This window comes from Oryctolagus cuniculus, chromosome 3 (assembly GCF_051225735.1).
Source record: "Oryctolagus cuniculus isolate XC-2025 breed Fujian yellow rabbit chromosome 3, ASM5122573v1, whole genome shotgun sequence".
Lineage (NCBI taxonomy): Eukaryota > Metazoa > Chordata > Mammalia > Lagomorpha > Leporidae > Oryctolagus > Oryctolagus cuniculus.
In genome coordinates this window covers 39,378,273-39,397,183 of record NC_142869.1, presented here as the reverse complement: position 1 = coordinate 39,397,183, position 18,911 = coordinate 39,378,273, and the positions used below count along the sequence as shown (strand labels likewise).

At 45.8% G+C, this 18,911-nt stretch overlaps 1 protein-coding gene across 4 annotated transcripts in view; it reads left to right on the top strand.

Moving 5' to 3' along the window:
• The window catches only part of AOX3 (aldehyde oxidase 3), a 129,424-nt gene that overhangs the window by 64,498 nt on the left and 46,015 nt on the right, over positions 1-18,911 (top strand). For all 4 annotated transcript variants that reach the window (XM_089328024.1, XM_089328022.1, XM_089328025.1 and 1 more), the window contains 7 exon segments: positions 1,645-1,731; positions 6,289-6,480; positions 7,369-7,596; positions 10,546-10,641; positions 11,428-11,556; positions 14,643-14,717; positions 15,767-15,819. In XM_089328024.1, the coding sequence (XP_089184150.1) occupies positions 1,645-1,731; positions 6,289-6,480; positions 7,369-7,596; positions 10,546-10,641; positions 11,428-11,556; positions 14,643-14,717; positions 15,767-15,819 (860 nt within the window).

The following is an 18,911-nucleotide window of genomic DNA, read 5'->3' as shown; positions in this document are numbered from 1 at the left end:
TTGTGGAAAGAGAGAGCCGTTTACTCCTCAGCTGGAAGGCATAGCCAGAAAGAAAAGGGAATACAAGAGTGAGACAGATGTGCATCCCCCATGGGAGCTGGCCATGCTGGACAGCTGCCTCCCAGATGCTGCTCCTGCTGGCGGCACGAAGGGATCCAGATCAGCTTTCACACTGCTTCACTGCACCTGTAAGACACATCAAAGGGAGGACTCAGATCTCTCCCTCCCTCCCTCCCTTGATCCCTCTCTCTCTCTCCCTCTCCCTCCCTCTCTCTCTCTCCTTCTCCCTCCCTCTCTCTCTTCTCCTCTGTCTCTCTCCCCCTTTCCCTCTCCCCTCCTTCTCTTCCTCCCTCCATCACACAGAAACTAGCTCACACAGAACAACACTTACATATTTGCTAAATATGATAAACTAATACTTGTCTCTCCTCTTTTTAATTCCCCTTTAATCTTCTTTTTTTTTTTATCCTTCTTTCCACTTCCCTCTTCTTTATTCCTCCTTTCTCCCCTTCCCTTCCCTCCTATTTATCCCTCTAAGCATGCTGGTTCCATCTGAATCCGTTGATTTCACAACTTACTAATGAATGAGAAGCACTGAACAAGATGGTATTTCTGCTGTAGGGACCAGAGATGCTGGTTAAAATGCAGACTCCTGAGCCTCAGCCATAGCTCCTGCTTCTGAATTTCTAGGGGTTGTTGGGTGCCTGGATATAGGCTCCAGCAGGAAGCCCTGCACTGGAAGTTTGGAGCAAGTGACTCCTAGTGTTCCCTCCAACTCCAAAGACTGGAATTTACTGAGCCCAACAAACACTGAGATATTGCACTAAGAGTTATGGGAGACACAAAGAAATCTGATGCATGGCACTTGACGTTCTGGGGATGCAGCAGTTACATCTGAGAAGCGAGTTAGTGACGACGTCAGAGTGAACTGGTGGCACATGGCTAGCAGCCAAAGAGGAGTCCTGGCACATGATGCCCTGACTTCAGAAGATGGAGCGCTGCGTGCTGCCCTTGCCAAGGAAGCCTTGGTAGCTAGCAAATCCTCATTAGCTATTAATTAGAAAAGGTAGATTGCTCATGCATGCTTTTCTCATTGATAATCATGAGACAGTATCAACCACAGCAAGAGTAAGTAGCTATGTTAATTGAACTGTTTAATTGCTTGCAACACGTGACTCTATGGGAATGCTCTTTTGAGGATGACAGTGACCCTGGGAGTTAGTCACTGGTTCTCAAAGCATGGTCCCTGAACCAGGGCACCAGCATCACCTGAGAATTTGCCGGAAATGTACACCCCCAGGCCCAAGCTCACTGGATCAGAAATCCTGTGGTGGCGCCCAGTCTTAGCAAGCCCCGTAAGTGACTTTGATGGATGTGAAATTTTGAGAACATGGGGCTGGGTAATAGTTTTGTCCCCATTGTTAAACATGGAGCTCCTGAAGGTGAGTTGGGTGGCCCAAGGTTACTTGGCTGGTGAATGATGGACCCAGAGTTTGAACCCAGGCAGACTGACCCCCGCCCCCCGCCCCGCCCCAGCCCACACGTATCAGGAATGGAAGGAACTCTCACTCCTACTCTCCAAATGGCCAGCATGCAGTACGCACACTTCATGTGCTCATAGAAGTAAATGTTTGCTGTTCACAGATTGGCTTCATGAACAACGGGAAAATCGAGGCAGCAGACATTGAATATCATATCAACGGAGGCTGCACACCAGATGACTCTGAACTGGTATGTGACTCACAAAACTATCTGGGGTTCCAGTGACTCATGATGAGAGATTAACTGTGAGTTTGGTTTCTTAGAGTACAGGCTTTCTTAGTTGATGTCCACCAACCCATGTCTACCTGGCATGGAATGTGGGTTGCGAGCAAGGGTGACCCAGATGGCTTCCAGGTCTGTACCACCGTCAGGCTGTGTGGCAGCCATGGAGCCCCTGGCTCACTCTGCAGCTCTGAGAGCTTTGTCCAGGAGAAACATTTCCATTTGCTGTCTTCAAGGCAGGACATGCATGTTTGATGGATACCTCAGGCTGCAGCCCAGAAGACTCGCACAGAGTGGAGCTAATCATCTCTTCTCCTTTCCCAGTATCCTCACCCTAGGCAAGGCCAGGAGTGGTCAGTGACAGACACACTTGGCAATTGGAAGGAGGGCAGAGGTTTGGGCCTGCCCAAGGCAAATCTTTCCTCTTCTCACACCAAGGGAAACCTCTTCCCCACACACATGTCAGCATCTCCCTCTCAGGGCTGCTTCTGTAAGCCTACCCAGGCCCAGCTGCTCCTGCAAAGCCTCCTGCTCCCAAACCACATGGGTCCCTCTCACAGCCCCTTTTGCTCACAGAATATCCCCTTGATGCCAGGTGTGAGGCTGTCACTGGCCTATTTGGCTTTTCCTTGTTCTACCCTAGTGTTTCTGCCTCCTCTGAAAGCTCAGCTCGGGATGTGTCTTGTCTCTACCTGCTCATCTCACTGGGGAAGCCCCACCTGTTCACTTGGCTTCCCAAGGAGCCCTAGCATTGAACAACACACCCCACTCCACTTATGTGTGGGGTCTTCACAGCCCACCCTTCTGTAGCTTCACGACATGTAAAGCAATCATTGTTTTTTTTTTTTTAATTTATTTTCTTTATTTGAAAGTCAGAGTTACACAGAGAAAAGAAGAGGCAGAGAGAGAGAGGTCTTCCACCCGCTGGTTCACTCCCCAATTGGCCGCAATGGCCGGAGCTGCACCGATCTGAAGCCAGGAGCCAGGAGCTTCTTCCAGGTCTCCCATGCGGGTGCAGGGGCCCAAGGACTTGAGCCATCTTCCACTGCTTTCCCAGGCCATAACAGAGAGCTGAATCAGAAGTGGAGCAGCCGAGTCTCAAGCCAACATCCATATGGGATGCCAGCACTGCAGGCGGCAGCCCAACCCACTATGCCACAGTGCCAGCCAACCATCATTGTTTTTTTTTTTTTTTAAGATTCATGTATTTATTTGAAAGGCAGCGTGAGAAATAGAGATTTCTCCCATATGCTGGTGTAATCTCCAAATGGTCACAACAGTTAGAGCTGGGCCAGGTTGCAGCCAGGAGCCTGGAACTCCATCTGGGTCTCCCACGTGGGTGGCAAGAACCCAAGTAGTTGGGCCATCTTCTGCTGACTTCCCTTGGCACGATAGCAGGGAGCTGTATCAGAAGCAAAGAACTCAAACTGGTGCTCTGGCGTTGCAGGCAGCAGCTCTACCCACTGTGCCCCAGTGCTGGTCCCCAGAGGTACCACGTTTAATTCTCAGAACAGATGGTCTCCAAGTACAAATACTTGCATGTACCAGAGTGCTGTGGAGGAGGAGAGGCTGCCCTGAGATCCAGCAATGCTTGTTTGGCCCAACTCCACAGAGAGCTGGGGATGACTGTACTCTCCCGCAGATCCGTTCTTTCCATTCTGATTCCCCGAGGAGGCAGGTGTGGTAATTCAGGAGAGCCCCCCATGCCATCAGTGCCACAGCACAGTCGTCCCTCAGCATCCACAGGGAATGATTGGAGGCCCTATGGAGAGACCAAGAGCTGCAGGTGCTCAAGCCCTTTGTCTAAAATGCTGTAGGATTTGCCTGTAACCCATGGGTGTCCTGCATCCTTTAAATCATCTCTGGCTACTTATCACACCTAACACAACACAAATGCCATGTATGGAATTCTTACACTGTGTTGTTTAGGGAATAATGATCAAAGAGGTCTCTACATGCTCAGTGCAGACACCCGTTTCTCAAATATTTTCAGTTCAGGGTGGTTGAACCCATGGATACAAAGGGCTGACCATAATTTGATTAGGTCACTGTCAAAAACTTTGGGAGTTTTCATGTTTTAAGTATGGAAAACAATGGAAAACATCCCAGGAAATTTTAAAGAAATTGAAATTTCTAACCTAAAGAAGAAAAATGTGTGAATGTTCAAACTACTCAGGGAATTTTTTAAAAAGCTAACTTTTTTGAAGGTGATCAAATTCCATGTACTTCATAGATACAGATTTAGGCGCATAGTGATACTTCTTCCCACCCTACCCTCTTCCCACCCAGGCTCCTGCCCTCCTTCTTCCTTCCTTTCTTATTCTTTCCTTTAATTTTTATGATGATCTACTTTCAGTTTATTTGGTACTCATAAGATCAACCCTAAACTAAGTAAAAAAGTCAATAAATGGTAACCAGAAAACATTGTTCCTCAACAGTAGAGACAAAGGCTGTGAACAATCATCAAATCTCAAAATGTCAATGTCGCTCATATGCATTACATCTTTTATACTCAACTAGTTATCACAGATTAGGGAAAACATATGGTATCTGTTTTTTGGGGACTGGCTTATTTCACTAAGTATAAGGGTTTCCAGTTGCATCCATTTTGTTGCAAAGGACAGGATTTCATTCTTTTTTATGGTTGAGTAGTATTCCATAGTGTATATATACCACATTTTCTTTATCCAATCATCAACCGATAGACATCTGGGTTAATTCCATATATTAGCTATTGTGATTTGAGCTGCAATAAACACGGAGGTGCAAACAACTCTCAGAAATCTGAAAATAGACCTACCATATGACCCAACAATCCCACTTCTGGGAATTTACCCAAAGGAAATGAAATCAGCATATGAAAGAGTTATCTGTACCCCTGTGTTTAAAAAGCTAACTTTAACTGTGTATTAATTACAGAATTAAACCAGTCATATTAAGTAGAACAGACAAAGTTATTCTTAAGTGTTGAAATTTAACTGAAATGTGATCCCTGTTAAACATAAGAGTGGGAATAAGAGAGGGAAGAGATGTACAATTTGGGACATGCTCAGGCTGACTTGCCCCAAATGGTAGAGTTAGAAACATACCAGGGGACTCCAATTTAATCCTATCAAGGTGGCATGTACCAATGCCATCTCACTAGTCCAAGTGATCAATTTCAATTCACAATTGATCATAATGAAAGTTCTAGGAGTCAAAGGGAGCACATAAACAAGTCTAGTACCTGCTAATACTAACAGATAGAATAAATAAAGGGGAGAGTGATCCAACATGGGAAGCGAGATACTCAGCAGACTCATAGAATGGCAGATGTCCTAAACAGCACTCTGGCCTCAGAATCAGCCCTAAAGGCATTCTGATCTGGCTGAAAAGCCCATGAGAGTATTTCAGGCATGGAAAGCCAAGACACTCTGGCAAAAAAAAAAAAAAAAAAAAAAACCAAACCCTAAATGAAAGATCTCTGTGAGTGAGATCCCAGTGGAAAGAACAGGTCTTCAAAGAAGGAGGTACCTTTCTCTGAAGGGAGGAGAGAACCTCCACTTTGACTATGACCTTGTCTGAACAAGATAAGAGTCGGAGAACTCAAGGGGCTTCCATAGCCTTGGAAACTCATGACTGGTGCATAGGGAGATTACTGATGCCATAAACAGGAGTGTCAATTTGTAAAGTCAACAACAGGAGTCACTGTGCACTTACTCCTCATGTAGGATCTCTGTCCTTAATGTGTTGTACATTGAGACTTAATGCTATAACGAGTACTCAAACAGTATATTTCACTTTGTGTTTCTATGGGGGTGCAAACTGTTGAAATCTTTACTTAATGTATACTAAACTGATCTTCTGTAAAAAAAAAAAAAAAGAAGAAGAAGAAATTATCAATTCCCAACTTGACTCTCACTGGGATTAAACATGACAATAGGTCTTATCTGATTTCATCATCATTTAAAAAATCATCTATTGTTTTTCACTTTATGTTTCTGTGTGGGAGCAAACTGTTGAAATCTTTACTTAATGTATGCTAAACTGATCTTCTGTATATAAAGAGAATCGAAAATGAATCCTCATGTGAATGGAAGGGGAGAGGGAATGGGAGAGGGGAGGGTTGCGGGTGGGAGGGACGTTATGGGGGGGAAGCCATTGTAATCCATAAGCCGTACTTTGGAAATTTATATTCATTAAATAAAAGTTAAAAAAAAAAAGCTAACTTTAAGTTGTTTCCATTTCTACCAAAGACAGAACATAAATTGGTTTAACTTGTAGAAATACCTTTTATCTCTCCATATAAATGTGGGCATTTATAGAAGTAAAATGTATGTAATTTAATATTAAGTAGATGGCCACTCAAGTATATAGTTGGGGACCTTGTGAGATCCCCTCTGTGTGGTGGCCCGGAGACTCCATGCATCCGGAAAGGTTGGCATTTCTCCTGCCTGGACAGGGAATTTGATTAGTGCCCCCTTAACAGGGTGTCAATCCAGATTTCCTAATTTTAATGCACTGTTCACCTTGGAACACTTTCAGGTAATAGAATATGCTTTGCTCAAACTGGAAAATGCTTATAAGATCCCCAACCTGCGTGTCCAAGGCCGAGCCTGCAAGACCAACTTGCCGTCCAATACGGCCTTCCGGGGGTTCGGGTTTCCCCAGGGAGCCTTTGTAACAGAGACCTGGATGTCAGCTGTGGCAGCCAAATGCCATCTGCCGCCAGAAAAGGTAACAAGGCATGATCCTCAAAACAAGGTCTTTATGTGGATAAAAGGGCAGTCGTTCAGTTCCCAAACTCGTGTTGTTCTGGGACCAGCATTGTGGGGTAGCAGGTATGGGAGCCGGTTCAAGATCCAGCTGCTCCACCTTCTGTTCCAACTCCCTGTGAATGGCCTGGGAAAGCAGGGGAGGATGGCCCATGTGGGAGACCCAGAAGAAGCTCCTGGCTCCTGGCTCTGGCCTGGCCCATCCCTGGCCATTGGGCCACTTGGGGAGTGAACTAGAGAATGGAAGATCTCTCCCTCTCTCCCGCTCTCTCTCCCTCTCCCTCTCTCTCTACCTCTCCCTCTCCCTCTTCCTGTAATTCTACCTTTCAAATAAATAAAAAAATAAATCTGTTAAAAAATCACACTGTCCCTTAAATGCTCAACTTATTTTCCTTGTTTGTTTGTTTTGACAGGCAGAGTGGACAGTGAGAGAGAGACAGAGAGAAAGGTCTTCCTTTGCCGTTGGTTCACCCTCCAATGGCCACTGTGGCTGGCGCGCTGCAGCTGGCGCATCGCACTGATCCGAAGCCAGGAGCCAGGTGCTTCTCCTGGTCTCCCATGTGGGTGCAGGGCCCAAGCACTTGGGCCATCCTCCACTGCACTCCCGGGCCACAGCAGAGAGCTGGCCTGGAAGAGGGGCAACCGGGACAGAATCCGGCACCCCGACCGGGACTAGAACCCGGGTTGCTGGTGCCGCAGGCAGAGGATTAGCCTATTGAGCTGCAGCGCCAGCTCAACTTATTTTCAATGTATTCTTTCATGCTGATTCTGTGACCTTTGACAGCTAATCTCTATGATGACCTCACTGCCTGTGGATCTTGTTATAATGTTGGACATTTTCATCCACCAGGTTAGAGAGTTGAACATGTACAGGACAGTTGATAGGACAATCCACAAGCAAGAATTCAATCCAGAGAATCTGATAAGATGCTGGGAGAAATGTATGGAAAATTCTTCATACTGCAGCAGGAGAAAAGCTATAGAGGAATTTAACGAGCAGAACTATTGGAAGAAGCGAGGAATAGCCATTATCCCCATGAAATTCTCCGTTGGATTTCCAAAGACTTTTTATTATCAGGTAATTTTCAGAGGTGCTTGTAAGTCTGAAACTTCTTTTCTGAGGGTCTCATAATAAAATATCTATTGATTCTAATGCTTAGGAAATAGCTTAGGAACTCCAGGGGTTTGGGTGCTGGTTTGGCAGCTGTGTTTCTTTTGCTCTAGGAGCTATGGTGCTATCAGTTGGTGAACAATTGCTGATCACAAAGAAGGTCTACAAGGGAAACCAATGTTTAGAACACCACTGGTCTCATTCACAGATTGTTCTGAGGACCGCCTCAAGTCACAGTCCCCTTGAATATTTGTTGGCATGCTTTTGTGTAACCCTTAGCCATAATTTCTGGAAGGTTCTCTGAACTGTAATATCTACCCTCTGCCACTCACTCTTGATTTTTAACTCATCACAGTCACACTGCTGTGGATTTCACTTTCAGGCTCCTCGCTCTAGGGGTCAAGCTAAACCCTTCTTACTCATCTGTCTATTCACCTGCTAAGTACCAGGCTTAAATGCCTGATGACAGGATGGATGGATGGATGATGGGTGATGGATGATGGATGATGGGTGATGGATGATGGATGATGGGTGATGGGTGATGGGTAATGGGTGATGGGTGAACACACTGTTTCAGGAATGAAAAGATGAAACAATTTTTGTGGGTATTGTATCTTCTGCTGCAATTTCTTTGAAATTGCTCTACACGTTCTAGAAAAATAATCTCTGGTTGTGTGGTCCTTCCTAAAAAGACCCATTGAAAATCTACAGAGAAGACACCAACATTTCTGCCTGTGATTCACTGATACTGTCTGTAGATTTTCCCAAAAATATAGTTCATCTTGAGAGTATGGAAACAGGCAGATAAGCTAAGAATGAGTCTTTCAAGATTAGTTCTATAGAAATCAAGCAAAGACAGATCCCTAAAAGGCAGTGTTAGCTGGGTTTTTAAAGGACCTTTCTTTTCTCAAATAATTGAGTTTTGAAGGATTACATTCAAAGACTATTGGAACAGATGAAAATATCTAAACGTTCTTACACTGAATGCCCAGGGCTTCCTTGCCTGAGAAATGAGATTTGACTTGGTCCTATGCTTCCTGTGGGAGGCCCCGGAGAGAGAGCAACCCCAGTGCTTAACTTGCTCCAAACTGGGTCATGTGCTTGCTTCAGCAATTCCATTGCTCTGCTTGCGTTTTTCTCTGGATGATCTGGAAACACAGTCTTTACTTTGTAAACAGAGATTTCTTTTAGATGTTTCACCACACCCAAAATTGTGGTTGCCAGCAACTCCTAAGCTCAGGGAAGACAATAACTAGTTTAGCATTTTAAAATTCAAGCTAATTTTAACATGTCCAAAGTTGTCTAACTCTGATCCACCTTTTAGTCACACCCTATCTTCTAGAACATTCTGTCCAGCCCCCTCAAAACTTCCATGACTAGGATTCTGCTTGCTCAAGACAATGCTCTTGAGAGACGATAATCTCAGATCATAAATTGTTCCCATCTGTTAAAATGTGTGGAATGAGGAATTTAACAAGATTCTGGAAATCTCCATTTGTTCCCCATTTAGTGATCTGAGACACTACTGAGAACCCCTATGGGACAAGGGGACTCAGAGCATCATTTACACCTGATCATATGGATAGCTGCTTAGCACATCTCCTTTCAAAGAAAATTGTGAAAATATACTTTTTCCCGGAATCTCATTTCCTTGGGTGAGGTCAGGTCAAGTTTCCCCACCAAGCAAGGCCTGAGATCCAGAATTACAGGGGAGGAATCAGGGATTTCCATTAATGTTACCCCTCCATGTTGTGGGTCTGCTTCTTGGTGAGTAGAAATGAAAACCTCCGTCACCAGTAGTTGTCGCACAAAGTCATTTGCAGCAAATCAGGAGACCGTGGGGAATCCTTTCCAAAGCTTTGGTTCTCCAAGCAAAGGGAAGCAGGTGTCTTTTATCTTAGGGGAAACAAATATGCAAGAAAGCGCATTCTTGTCAACACATGTAGGGGTGGGCACAAGCTCATGCAAGCACAATTTGGAAACATGCTTAGACACCACTCGTTAGGGTATTTAGGCTTAAACTCCTCCCAGGGGGAAGAACTTAGCATTAAAATTAGGAAAAATTAATGCTCAGTCAATTCTTGGACATTTGCACAGGCTCTGTTGTCCTGGCTGTGGTCATGTGGTTCTAGTTAGAATCTGGTGGGTTGAAGCTACCTGCTTCCTCTCTCTGGGCCTGAAAGACAGCTTTTGATGAAATGTTACTTTTCGGCCCACATCCCCAGGGGAGGGGGTTCGTGTTACATGGGTTATTTTTGTGCTATTCAGTTATTCTGATAATAACACAGCACGTGTGAGCAATGAGATTATGGACAAATGAGATTTTGGTTTTTTCATATTTTGCTGTGTTTTATTCCATGATTCTCTGCATGCTTTTCACTCCCCAGAAGCAATTGAGAGTAATATGCTCCGAGGAATGAAGGGAAAGAGTTCATTAGGATGGAGTGTCAATCCCCAAACGACATCTAAGGGCAAAGAGTCTGTAGCCCAACAAAGAAAAATGAGATCTGGTTCTACCTGGTTGTTAACCGTTGGCTCCATTCGTCATTCCTTGTAGAGGAGAGGCAGTGAGGAACTCTGCTTGCTGAATTCAACCTTACCCTTCTCAGAAAGGAGCAGCCCAGCAGGCATTCGAAGCGTGACTCGTTAGCATCAATGGTAAAGGACCATGCGACAGCTCCCGACTCAATTCTAGCGAGAAAATATGAATTCAGGCTTTGCTTTACTCGCGGTTTCCAAGGAATGGCACCTTTGCTATTCTTGCGTGGCACATACCTTTTGATGAAAACATTGGTCCAGTATCAGTGAAACTGTGGCTTTATTTCAGTGGCTTCTGGCACTTCATTAATGACTGCCTCGCTGTCAGAGATTCCTGTACAGATGCCAGGAAGAACGGATTTCTCATTTTATTTCCAGGCTGCTGCTCTGGTCCACATCTACACAGATGGATCTGTGTTGGTTGCTCATGGTGGAGTTGAATTGGGTCAAGGTATTAACACCAAAATGATACAGGTGAGAGAGGTTGTTTCACTTTTGCCATCAGCCAAAATTAGGCTTTGTGAAATATTCCCAGAGTCTGTAGGGTATCACTGTTGAGTTCTGTGATGCAGTGACCGGACGCCCACAAATGTCCCTCGGAGCACATTCCGATGACCTGGAAATGAACCAACTAGAACTTAGAAAGAGGGTTTCACTTCCCTTCCCTGGTCGCTGGAGCTTCACCTAAACTCAACTTCCCAAGGGACCAGCAGCTCTTAACCCTTGACTGAAGTGGCTACACCCTTTCATGGGCTCCAAAGCTCAGGTGCTGGGCAGCCAGCATTTCCTGTATGTAATTAGCAGCCAAATGCAGACTTCCTGGTGTCATACAACCTGTCCATGCTCCCATTAGCAAGTCCACATACCATGCTTACTTGATAAAAGGAACCTCATATAGGGTTGGGGGTCCTTCCTCTGGAATGTGGACCCTGGCTGCAGGTCCAGTGGACTTCTCTGTGAGTGAGGATCTCTGTTTCCAAGATTCACCTCTCTCCATAAAAACCTGCTTTAAATCCCTGCTGTGTGTCATTAGGAGACTTTTCCTGACCCTTGGCTCTTGGCAAACTTGGGGTGCAGAGAAGCACTTAACATTTTAATGAGTTTTGAGATTTTTTATAAGCTTTGGTTTGAGTATGTCTGCCCAAACCATAGATTATGAAATCTCCTATCACTTTTTAAAAAGAGTTTCTAATAGATTTGAATTATTGTTCCAGTTGCACCCTTGATGGGCACATTCTGTCTGCTTGTTTTTCGGGGCAGGTGGCCAGCCGTGAGCTAAAGGTACCAATGTCCTACATACACATCGGCGAGATGAATACCGTGACAGTGCCCAACACAATTACCACCGCAGCCTCCGCTGGTGCAGATGTCAATGGAAAAGCTGTACAGGTGATGATTTTACTAACTCTCACCCTCCTTTCACACTGCAAAGTCCTTTTCTCTTCCACTAAAATTCTCATGCTTTTTCCCATGAGCGCCAGATGTAAGAGGGTACACACCACCTCCTGTTGTTCCTCTGTCCCACCCGAAATACTGGGCACTGTGGTATTGTTTAGCAGCATAATTTTTACTAAAATGTGTAAAGAAAAAGTAATACATTTGATGAACACCACTCCAAGAGGCTTACTTCACACAGGCAGACATGACGCCTCTTCCTGAAGCGTTGTTGGAAGTACAGAATACAGCATGACACAGCCACTGCGAACCTGAGACCCGCAGAAGCCAGGGGGCTCATGAAAGACTCAGACGTAAAGGCTGACCAGAGAGGCAGGGAGGGAGGCAGCATTGCCTTTTGACATGACTCAGAAATTCAGCCAAGTTACAGAATGAGTTTGTTGAGTTACAAAGCAATCCTTTAGAGGAAGGGGTCTCCTATAGCTATAAAATTAAAGTCCACATTAGCACACCGTCATGCACAGCTTGCTACCAAAGGAAAAACACAGCGCCAAATCCCAAGCCTAGTGTCTTTTGTGCAGAAAGTGCCTTAGACCGATGACTCCTGGTCAGCAGTCAGCCACTGGGAGTCTGCGCTGGAGTCTGAAAGAGCCGGGCAACTGCCAGACAGCTCTGCAGGTGCCTACTGGTCAGTACCTTGGTGTGCCATGCCCAACACATCCACTTGAGCCTGTGTGCTCACTAATTTGTTGCTGAAAACTCCAAATCCAGTTGGAGGAGTTGCTATAGAAACCCCAACAGAGTCCACTCATCTGTCTCATAGCAAACCAATCACAGACCCAGGGTGGCGAGGAAAAGTAGGTGTTTATTATAAGGCACAAAGCAAGGAGCCAGGCAGCTAATGCTCAAACCCTGCACTCTGTGAGGGGTTAAAGGAAGTGAATCCTACAGTTCAAAGTTGGGGTTGAGCAGTGTCTGATGAGTTCAAGTGTGGGCCAGTATCCAGAAGCTTTCCTGATTCTTCAGTGAGGGGGGCCAGCACTGGTCGCCATGGAGCGGCAAAGGTGGGCTCCCATCTGTCTGGGTCTCAGGGTGGATTGGGTATGACTCTGTTTGACCAGGGCCTACGAGCTCCTGAAAAGCCCTCAGAATAGAGGCGAGCGTTGATATATATCGGCTATGTTAATTATAAGAGCAGTTTGAGCCTTTTTGAATCAGGGTCTCAGTCCTGGCTTTGGTCTTGTGTCAGTCCCTTAAGTTAGTAAGTTCATCTTCATAGAGGAACTGCAAGCTAAGGAAGAGGTACTGGGCCTGATAAAGCAAAGGCGCTAGGAGTAGGGGCTCAGCTTCACTCTTCTGTTAAAGAGCAAGGCAGTTGTCTCTGGAGGCTTTGAGGATAGATTGGCACCACTCCTATACCCGTGCCGTTTCACTTCCAAAATGCTAGTAGAGCAAAGTGATAACAAATTCTAACATTAAAGACCTCCTGACGGGAGAACAGAGATGACCCCAAACTGCCCTCCTAGCAGGACAGACTTGTTGAGGGCAGGGTTCTGGTACCCGAAAAGGGGATAGGTGGAGATGTCCCTGCTCTGGTCAGTTGAATCTGAACACCAAAGCCAAAAATAACTCACTCACTGGCAGTAACCCTGTGGCCACTCCAGTTCCAAGCATTTTTTGCACAAAGCTTTCACATGTACTTGTAGAGTTGAGTAACTGAGATAATAGTTCTGTAGTTACCAAATATTAACATTTAAAACAACCTTTGGAGCCACTGCCTGCAATGTCAACATCCTATATGGGTGCCTGCTTGAGCCCCGGATGCTCCACTTCTGATCCAGCTCTCAGCTAATGTGCCTGGGAAAGCAGCAGAAAATGGCTCAAGTTCTTGGGCCTCTGAATCCATGTGGGAGACCCAGAGGAAGCTCCTGGCTCCTGGTTTTGGCCTTGCCCAGCCCCAGCTGTTGCAGCAGCCATTTGGGGAGTGAACCAGCAAATGGAAGATCTCTCTCTTTCTCTCTCCCTCTCTCTCTCTCTCTCTCTCTCTCTAAGTCTGCCTTTGGAATAAATAACACAGGGGCTGGCGCCATGGCTCACCTGGTTAATCCTCCGCCTGTGGCACCGGCATCCTATATGGGCACTGTGTTCTAGTCCTGGTTGCTCCTGCATCCCATATGGGCGCCGGATTCTAGTCCCGGTTGCTTCTCTTCCAGTCCAGCTCTCTGCTGTGGCCCGGGAGGGCAGTGGAGGATGGCCCAAGTGCTTGGGCTCCTGCACCCACAGAGGAGACCAGGAGGAAGCACCTTGCTCCTGGCTTTGGATTGGCTCAGCGCCGGCCATAGCGGCCATTTGGGAAGTGAACCAATGAAAGGAAGACCTTTCTCTCTGTCTCTTTCTCTCTCTGTCTATAACTCTACCTGTCAAATAAAAAAAAAGAATAAATAAAATAAATCTTTAAAAAACACAAAAAACAACCTTCCCAGGTAGGTATTAGTTGAGTTGACCATTTCATACAGACCAAGATACATTGGAGAGCAAATGGAGCCACTTATATTAATTCAAGGACAACAAGTGTAGGTGGGGATTGTTCTGGACTGAGCTGTGAGGTCACCTGGTGCAGGTATCTCTGAGTCACAAATGAGGTCTCCGAAGTGTAGAAAGTGAAAGTCACTCAAATGCTGAGAAGAAGCCAAACCATGCAATCCCAGGTGTGCCAACTCCGTTTCTCTCCACACCACCCCGACTTTCTCTGGGCTGACCTGGAGGAGCTCTTGTCTTCACTGTCCTGGCAGAGGTTTTCATGGGCCTGCAAGTGGTCTGTAAAGGTTAAGTGGAACTTCAAACACATAAGGAAATACAAGCAGAGTCACCTTGACTGAGCCGGGGCAGTGGGGTCTGGCCTCCTACGGGATCCTCAAAGCCCCACCTCTGCACCACGTCCACACGGAGCATCAGGGCCTGATCCTGGCCCAGATGTGGAGATAAAGTGCATGGGAGGTATCTGAGAGAATGTAGAGGCATAGCGAACGGTGTGGGGGAGACTCCAGTCACATCAGCCCTCCGTCTCTCCCCACCCGCAGAGTGCCTGCCAGACTCTCCGGAAACGCCTGCAGCCCATCATCAGCCAGACTCCTAATGGCACCTGGGAGCAGTGGGTAAGTACCACATGTAGCTGGGGCCTGATGAGCTCCTTGCGCCGACTAAACAGAAACATCTGTTGCATGATGGCCGCACCCCACCCAGCACCCTCCCCACCCCCTACACTGGCAGCGTGTCCCAGTCACTGAGAGCAGAGAGATCGCTGGGCGTCCTGTTCAAGGGCAGATTCTGAGTCACAGGTCCGATGCTGCTGGACCATGCTTCAAGCAGCAAGAGCATCAGGGATGGGAAGAGCAGTGATGAACCGGGAACCGGATGTTACTGAAGAGAAATCTGGATCATCTGGATGCCTCCTCACACCTGGAAAAGGAGCTCCGCGATGCCAACGCTGTTCTTATTTACATACAAAAGCGAGACGTTTACGAGAAGTTCTTACAAGAGAAGCTGAGATATGGGATCAAGTTTTGGGAAGTATCTGTGATAAATCCTTGCTATTTTCTGCAAGCACTTTTCAAAAGTTCGTGGGGGAACACGCAGAAGTTTTCCCTGGGTTGTAGTTTTTGTTGGTGTTTCAGAACATGGAAGACCAGATAAGAGGTTGAGGGAGCAGCAGTGTAGCCAAGCCCTGTGAATGTTTAATTAAGCAGGAAAGTGACTTTGATGTCCCGTGGGAAAGCCTCAGGAAGCAGTGATGGATGATACACTCTGACAGCAAGTTGACTGATCTACCAGGGTTACCCTTTTTTTCTGTTTGTTCCTTTGAACCTTAAAAATATAGGTGCATATCCCACCCAGCTGTAGCTGCACCCTCGGCCAGGTTGTCCACCTAGGGGACGGGAAGATGGAGCCCTTACACAGACTGTTCTCTAGGGACCTTGCCTTTACGCTTCTGCCATACTTGTTTTCTTCCTCACTTTTCCACTTGACTGTTGAAGACAGCCACGAGCCAGTGCCTGTGTCAGAACTCACTTCTGCACTATGCTTTTTCACTCAGCAATATAATATTTCCAATAATAAGGAAACGTATGCAGCCAGAAAATGGTTGTTTCCCTGTGTTTTGCTTCCAGTTGTTTATTTATCCTTTGATAATATCCCTTCTTTGTAGGTTAATGAAGCTTTTGCTCAAAGCATTAGTCTCTCCGCCACCGGATATTTTAGGTAAGAAGTCTTAAAATGCTGTCCTGTAGTCATCCTCTTTGACAATAGAAAAGGAGTTTATGGAAAGGCAGGCTCAAGTGTTTATATTCTAAATAGTAAGTCCTTTATTTATTTATTTCATGTTTATGGAAAGACTTTGATCAGGGAGAGAAATGCCATGTTATCCCTACAGGAAGGTAGACAATTTTGAGGTAAGCCTCACAATTTCCTACATGTTATGCCTTAGTGCACATAAACCAGCCACAGGTTTACAGGTTTGACATTGAGTCCTGTGCATATCATGGACAGCTCAGGGTAGTGTAATTTGGTCAAAGCTTTTACTGCTGTCCATCATGGATTAGCTCTTAGGCCTTTCAGTTTTACTCTTTAACAGTGTAGCATTTGGTGCTTCCTACTGTTTCTTGCTCTCCAGAAATCTTGTGCCTTGTATCCTGCCCCTTGTGGCCCTATTCTCTTGTCAGTTTGGGAGTTGGTTATAGAAGCTGTGAATCAAGCCAGAAATGACCCGTCATCCCACACAAATAGTGTGGAGAATTGATCAAGTTCATCCAAACATCCCACAGGAAACAACACAAAAACTTACCCTACTTTTATCATGTGAGCTTACCTGGGCACGTCTCCTAGGCTTACGGGGAAGGTAACACGATAGCCTGGTAATGTTTTGAAGGACAGAGCTCACATCTGGAGATAGGTTAGGTTTTTCTTGAATGAGGAGGCCATCTCTAGTGTCAGTTGCCCAGAGACTGGCCATGAACTTGGGAAACTGGGACTAAGAGGGTTTAGCCTCTGTTGCTTTCACATGTCAAGACCATGGAAGGCACAGGCACTACTGGGTGGTGAGTAGAAATGATTGTAACCAGCAAGAACATCCGTGTATTTGCCCAATAACTGAAAAGAAGTAAGCTGAGTTCTAAATAGGATGAGTTAAATTATCTCCTTTTGTTGTTCTTTTTTATCTCCTATCACGTATCCAAGTCTTATATGAACATTCTATCTTTGTTCAGCTGGGTCATGGGCAATCAACCCAAGACTCCTTTATACAGAATAAGAAAAAAGGGGAAAACACTGTGCCATTAGGCCAATGTAGTGATGGTAGAATCACACATGGACCCCAAACAGAAAGTGAGTCTTGAGTAAAAGCCAAGGCCACTTGGTTTATTCAATGCAAACTCATGTGTTCTGAGCTTCGTTTTCACTAAGATGAATTCCCCTACAGCAATGGAAAGTTATAAATGGAAAGTTATCTTGGCACACAGGTGTAGAATTCTTTTGGGAGATAAGCAGCCACAAGCAATAGAGGCCAGGCCAACTGCAACAAACAAAGGATACTGAACTCGAAAGGTCCTGTTGGATGATGAAGGTTGGACAGTAATGGAGAAAGACTCATGCAATGGAATCTTTGTTGGTACCCAGCCAGTTGCATGCCAGACTCAAGGATTAGAGCAAGAGCCTTATTACTACACCTGCCAACACCTAGCAAAATGATCTGCGATCTTGAGACACAAGCCGCAGAAACATGGGCTGAGAGCTGAAAAGAGCTAAGATCAGTTGTGTGAGAAATCAGTAACTTCTCAGATACACACTGCATTTGATGTGCTAGAAGCTACCAGGATGGTGTGTGAACAGCCTTAAGGTTGACTCAACAAGAAGCAAATAATGTGTCCGTGTAGAGTTTCTTGTATTCCCTCTACCCCAGAACAAGATGGCTCCAAAGCTTGGGCTAAGACTGAAAGATTGTTAAGAATGGCAGATTCCCAACCAGAGAAGATGGAAGGGTTCAGGAAAGAGAGTAAGATGGCTCATTTCTAGAGCTTTTGTAATTCATTCTGTTTTATTTTTTCTTCATGCTATTGAAGAAAATACCAAACTCAATGGAACCAAGACTCCTGGCAACTCTGAAATCTTGAACCCAAGAGTAAATTCAAGAGAAAGCATTAAATTCTAGATCTTTTTTTAAAGATTGATTTATTTGAAAGGCAGAGTTACAGAGAAGCAAAAGAAGAGAGAGAGAGAGAGAGAGAGAGGTCTTCCATCCACTGGTTCACTCCCCAGATAGCCGCAATGGCTGGAGCTGTGCCAATCTGAAGCCAGGAGCCAGGAGCTTCTTCCAGGTCTCTCATGCGGGTGCAGGGGCCCAAGGACTTGGGCCATCTTCCACTGCTTTCCCAGGCCGTAGCAGAGAGCTGAATGGGAAATGGAGCAGCTGGGACTTGAACCGGTGCCCATATGGGAAGCCAGCACTGCAGGCGGCAGCTTTACCTGCTATGCCACAGTGCCAGCCCCTAAATTCTAGATCTTGACAACTTCCCTCACTGACTCACAGTGCTTGTTTCCATGCTTGTTCCCTCAGTTACTATTTGTTGAGTGCTTCCCACGTGCAGATAGTGCTTTAGGAGCTCGACAGACAGCAGTGAGCCCATAAACCCAACAGCGTCAGCCCACTCGTAGCTCACACTCTGCTTCCCTAACTCCTGCTTATTCTGCATTACCACAGCCTCTTCCTGCCTTACCTGCTGCCTCATTGCAGGATCCCATCTTCCTTCCAAGATCCTTTAACTGCCTTCCATTCCTGCCCCTTCTGTCTCTTCTGAGACCTTCTCGCATCAATTATCCCCTCGCTCCGCATCTTTCCTTTGGTTCATTAACTTCCTCTTCTAAATATGCTAGATTTGCTCTGACCTATTAAAACCAACAGTAATGAATAAAATCAAACAGCAACAACACAGGAAACCATTCTCTCACTCATGCTACCTGCCCTCCCTGTACAAAGTTATGATTTCTCCCTTCTCCTTGCTAGTTCCATCACACATTTTAAGCTAAGTCTGATTTGGCTGCCCCTTACTTCTTTAGCTTTTTAACTTATTTATTCTCATTTTATTTGAAAGACAGACACAGAGATATTCCATCTACTGTTTCACTCCCCAAATGCCCACAACAGCTAGGTCTGGGTCAGGCTGAAGCTAGGAACATGGAGCTTAATCCATATCTCCAGTGGGTGGGAAGGACCCAATTACTTGAGCCATCATCTGCTGCCTCCCAGGGTAAATATCAGCAGGAAGCTAGAATCGGAAGTGGAGCCAGGACTGGGACCC